Source organism: Rhinolophus hipposideros (genome assembly GCF_964194185.1).
Source record: "Rhinolophus hipposideros genome assembly, chromosome: 14".
NCBI lineage: Eukaryota > Metazoa > Chordata > Mammalia > Chiroptera > Rhinolophidae > Rhinolophus > Rhinolophus hipposideros.
The window spans coordinates 5,385,970-5,391,969 of record NC_138060.1 but is presented as its reverse complement, the minus strand read 5'-3'; the positions used below and the strand labels follow the sequence as shown (position 1 = coordinate 5,391,969).

The window sequence follows — 6,000 nt, the reverse complement described above, 5'->3', positions numbered from 1 at the left end:
AAAAAATTTGGGCTTATCCTCATTTTCTTAAAATATGAATTCTAAAGTTATACAAGGTATATTATCTTCATAAAATAATACTATCTCCATTCACTGGTATTGACCACTTTAAATTGTTAAAAATGAAATACATTATTACTGTTTTTAAATCTTTATTCAAATCAGATCCATGCTTATTATTTACATTACCTTTTATTTAGAATTGAAATATTTATAATGTCAATGTGCAGTTTAAATCATACTTTCACCCCTTCACAAAATATAGTTTAAAACTGAATAAGGAAAATTAGAATTTTTAAATGAAAAAAATTATGACACCCTAGAACAAATGTATACATACTAAACATAAACAAATAGTAGCAAAACAAGATAAAATACCTACAGTCATTTTCTTTTTTCTTGTGGCTACTTTCTAAATACTATAAATCATATACTTTTAATAAACATTTGAATAAAATTTTCAATTAATAAATTAAATGCCAATTGAGGGATCACAAGAAAAAAATTTTCCTGAACATTTTTTTCACTTACTTAACTACAAAAATTAATGTTTCCCTAGGTCAGAAATTATCCATATTTAGACTATCTTAAACCACAATATAGATACATTTGATACATTCCCATATGCTAAACACTGTAAAGCTGGAAGTTCCAAAAAAAGAGGCAAAGAAAAGAAAGAAATGGAGGTCTCAATTTAGTTCCCAACAGTTACAAGGATGTTTATCATCAGTGCTTCGATGTTTATACATAAAACAATGTTCATACCTCTTACTCTTTTTTCATATTCTTGAAAGTGTTGATTTATAGTATCTTTGTTTTCTTTCAAGAATAAAAACATCAAACTGCAAACTATTCTTTTATGCATTACAATGTAAACAATTTACTAGAACATGGAGGTTTTAACAACAAAGCAAAATATAGCAACCAATATTTAATATGTATTCTGTTACTTAGTGGAGTTTTTAAAGAAATTGATTCAGTACACTTCTCAACTTATAAATGTATTGAGAGATCTAAGTCTATAGTAAGATAAGATCAGTATGAATATCAGCTATTAATTTGTGGATAAAGAACAACATATGGTATATACAGCCAGAGACTAAATTAGCTGCTTGCCATTTTTAAATAAATTGAAAACACTTTCAAGTTTTAAGTTGAATTGATTTTATTAATGTTAATAAGGATTAAGAGAATGTTTAATATTATGGAATTATAAAGTATAGGAGCTGTATTGCAATCTTTTCTCCACAACTAAAAGTTTTTTTCCTACTAATGGATATTTTAAAAGAACAATTTCATAATTCCTAAACTTCTAGTTTCAAACACTTGACAGAATTTTGCAACCTAAGTTTCCTAAATTGTCTAATTCTGTACATTTCTTATTGCTATCAGTCTTGTCATTCCCTGTCAGCCCCTGAATATTAAAAAAATAAGGTGACAAAAAGCTATTATACTGATTTTTAATCACTAAAATACAGAAAATTAATTTTTTGAATTTGTCTTACACTGAAAGAATATTTATTAATGCTACACATCAGAGATCCAGTGACAGAAATACTGTATGGAATACAAAAAGAACAAAAATGAGGTTACTTGAATTGCCCCGAAAAACATTTCAATTCTTCAAATGGCTTACTTATAGGTACACTCTGAAGTTCTAGTGTTTAAAATTTAACTAAAAATTAAATGAGAGTGCTTATTTGCAAGTAAAGGCAGCTAAATGACTTTCAGTGATAACATGTTTTATAATATTTTACTAATCTAAAACATAGCCAGGTTAACTTTTGAAAAAAATAACACTTGGAAAAAGGCATAGCTAGTTTTTAAAGCTATTCTGCCCCATTTTTGTGTTTAAAGGTTCAGGAAAAAAATAAAATGATAAATTACACAGAACTGCAAATGCCAAATTTAAATTAAATCCGACAATTTCTCAATTTTATTATGAATTTTCTGTAATATCAAACATTCATTTTTAAAGTGCCAAAAATAAGGCTTTACAAAATATGAATTAATTTTCAAAGAGAAAATTAGGTTAATAATTTTATTACTTTGACTCATTTTACAGGGTGATTAAAAAAATCACTTGTTACTGATACTATCACAAAATCATTATAAGTAAATTTTTTCCTTATCCACTCATACCTAGATAACTTTGAATATCTACAGCTTTCTCCAGATAAGTTAAATAAAATTTATATAGACTTAATTGTGGAATGTGGGTGAAATAAATGTTCAGACCACAAAAATTTTTTAATTTAAATTATTCACCCTTTAAATTTCAGTGTCAGTGTGACTTCTACTTTAAAAGAAAAGAATTAGTTCAAAATTTCATAACCAGAAATTTAGTAATTTTTTTTTTTACTTGAACACTTATTGTCCATTTTCATGAGTAGTAACTAGAAATGTTGAAGATTTAAGTGTGAAAAATTCCAAAGTTTCAATATGTTAATATCATTCATTAAATGTTCTCAATATATACAAACACATATAAATTATAGATACAATTATTTATCTGTAATACAACATATGAACACCATTCTCCTTCCCTAACCATATTGATATAAGGATAAAATAATAAATCTCTTTGCTATTCAAGGGGAAAAAATGCTTTAAAAAATAAATCTTTAAAGAGTTTCAAAAATAAAATTCAAATATTGCACAAAATAATTTAACTGCAAATATTACTATATACAATAACCTTTTTCAATTTTTTAATCTACAGTAAATTCTACTTTTTAATTTTGTTAGAGAATTTATTGAAAGTCTGCATTTAGCTATTAAAATGTTTACATTCAGTTTGATGGGAATGTAATTTTCAGAAGTTAACTGAGCCTTTGTCTTAAAAGTTCATCTATTTGAGTCTTATACATATTTTTTACATCTTCAAGATCTAATCGAAGTTCTTCTGCCTCTTCTGCTTTTTCTCCGTACATCTGGAGAATCGTGTTGTATCTTTGATCCAAATCCTACAAAATATATTTGTTTACAATTTGTAAAATAATTGCACAGAATATCTTGATTATATTTATATTATGAATCACCAATAAACACATTACAATCTAAATAAAAGTATATAGCCAGCTCTTATAAAAATTAAACTCACACTCCAGTCTGTTGCAATAAATAGCAAGTGAAAGAATTAAAAAAAAAAAACCTCAAGCCAAATGGCTATCAATTTTACCATACCTCTCCATTAAATCTATAGTTTCCCACAAAATAGTTTAATCAATGTTTTTTACCATTAATTTATGCACATTTGATGAAATTTTAGTCTCTTTGGTTCACTGTGGTTTAAGTATTATCTGGCATTTAGCCAATATAAAAAAGAAAAAAGAAAATTCTCATATATGGCTTAACAGTGACTACTAATACCATACATGCTAACTGTGATACATATAATGTCAATGAAAAAATAGCACTAAGATCATACAAAAGTGCAGTATTGTAAATGAACCTTGGCCAAATAAAAGCTAGTTGCTTTCCTATATGGGATTAAACATCATTATGAAAAATAGTTTGAAGATATAATGTGACAAGAAAGATACAAGATTCACCTTTAAAGTTCTTTACTCAAATACTAATATTCTGATTTTCAAAGAAATCATTAACATATATATGCATTTTATGTAAACTAACTATATGAGATATAATGTAACTGGATTAAAATATCTTAGATTCATCCTTAAGTGAAGAATACTTACTCTTAGCTGAGTTCGAAGTTTGGGTATCTCCTTCACTTTCTCTTCAAGTTCATCATTTTGATTTGTTAATTTAACTAGCTCTTCAGCCATTATCGAACGTGTTTTTTCTAGATTGCCAATTTCTAGCTGAGGAACATTACCAGAAAGTGATTCAAATAAAACATATATCTTGCTTAATGCTCCCACTAATATAAATATATCTAGTATGTTATTTTTTAAGAAATAGCTATATCAACATGACGTAGATCTTCCTTAAGTAAAAGGAAATAGTGGCCAAAAAAAAAAAAAAAAAAGAGTTCCAACTTTCCTCACAGGTATTTACATTTACAGGGTTTACTTCCATGTTTCCTCGAAAATAAGACCTAGCTGGACAATCAGCTCTAATGTGTCTTTTGGAGCAAAAATTAAAATAAGACTTAGTCTTATTTTACTATAAAACCAGGTATGATGATATGATATAAATATAAAAAACCAGGTCTTATACATAAGACCGGGTCGTATAGTATAGTATAATATTAGTATAGTATAATAATAATATAATATAATATAATATAATGTAATGTAATACTGGGTCTTATGTTAATTTTTGCTCCAAAAGTCTCATTAGAGCTGATTGTCCGGCTAGGTCTTATTTTCAGGGAAACATGGCATGAAAGAGAAATTAAAAACTAAAGGAAATTTAATCATCTGTTTGAACTATACAACCCTGTGTTTTTCTCTGAGGAAGTAGCATGTATTTCAATTAGTCTAAATTAGTATGAAAACCCAGAGAAATAAAAACATGGTTTAATGTAGCTTCAAAATGTGTAGATCAGATTGATAGACACTCGTGACTACCAAGTAAGTTAATCTGGGCCTTCGTACCTGGCTACATACACATAACAAGTATTAAGGTTATTCTGATCTGTATTTCCCAATTCAAGAATATCTTCTTTAATAGAGTAATTAATATTTTCAACTCACTGAAGTCATACAATGGGAACAGAAACGTTTTACTTTTAAGTGTATCAAGTTTAACAATGGAAACAGGTAGAAAGGTTAATATTTCTCACTCCATTGTTTTTAAAAAGACAAAATGGGAGGCTGCTCCCTCACACTCTGGATGTTTCCTTCCAGGTGACAGTGTTACAGTTCTAACCTGTCTCATCACTTCTGCACTCCTAATAGGGGAGTTGGAGCAACTTATCTGTGTAAGTGGCAAATCTGGGAAGAGGAATGTGTATGCTCAGCCCAGCGACTTCCCTTTCGGAATGTTTGGAAAAGCTGCCTGCAAAGATCTCTCTGCTCCCAGCAGCCTGTAAGTCTTATCCAGGTAGACTGCAGCATATGGGGGTCTACTCCAGCCCAGCATTTCCTGGGACAGAGTTAAGTAGTCTCCCTGTTTCTGGTGCAATCAGTTAGCAGGCTCATTAGGCTCTTATCCTTGGCTAATGTCTCCCAACTAGCCTTCATCATTAATATATGGGATATATTTGGGGCTTCACATGCCACTATTTGATTATTTCTCAATGTGCTCAGAGTTCAGGTGGATCTAAAGAGTGTTACTTATTGGGCATCACAAATTCATTTACTTAGAGCATATTTAATTTTTCTAATACCTGTAAATGAGTAATTTCTCCTTCCTTGAGTTTTAGCTGAGACTGTAGATTTTCAATAATACTCGATCCTGCTCCCATCCTTACGGCATCATAAAGATTACTTCCATTTGCTGATACAGACATTGGCCCAAATGAGTAATCATGAGGCTCATCCTATTTAATTAAAGAAAACACATAGTTATTCAGTTATTATAGATTGTGTTCCATTACAAGGTATAAACAAAATCATTCTATCCATTCTTGCTTTAAAATGTCTATGATTTTCGCAAAGGTAGAAAATCATCTATATTTCCTCAGGGCAATTAGTACTCCTTCACAAATACTCAGATGAATTGTATGGCAAGATCATGGTGACAGGCAAACGCTATTTGCATATTCCCTTTATCATTATTCAGTTTAAGAACTAAGTACATGTACGAAATAAAACATCACCTGAGACAGAAAAGATGTTTGTAGCCCTGCCATCTCAACTCCACTCACTGAACTCGAGCGTGATATTGTGGGAGTGCTAGAAACAGAAAATGGCTTCCGTTCCTTAAGGAGTAAGAAAAAAATTCAGTTCAGATTAAAGAGTAGAATGATAAATAAAACAAAGCAAGAAACTTTTCCAGGATGAATGACAACAAAGACTCATTCTAATTTTCTCATAAAATGCTATTTCATAAAAAGATATAATTTCTGAACTCTTATCCAAAGCACAA

General features: G+C 29.3%; 1 protein-coding gene across 1 annotated transcript in view; it reads right to left on the bottom strand.

Moving 5' to 3' along the window:
* Positions 1-142: 142 nt before the first annotated feature.
* The window catches only part of TMF1 (TATA element modulatory factor 1), a 30,854-nt gene continuing 24,996 nt past the window's right edge, over positions 143-6,000 (bottom strand). Inside the window, exons 14-17 of the mRNA XM_081071551.1 lie at positions 5,732-5,833; positions 5,300-5,452; positions 3,702-3,827; positions 143-2,966 (exon numbers count right to left, since the gene is read on the bottom strand). Of these exons, the coding sequence (XP_080927677.1) occupies positions 2,823-2,966; positions 3,702-3,827; positions 5,300-5,452; positions 5,732-5,833 (525 nt within the window). The 3' untranslated portion in view covers positions 143-2,822. The remainder of the gene's footprint in view (positions 2,967-3,701; positions 3,828-5,299; positions 5,453-5,731; positions 5,834-6,000) is intronic.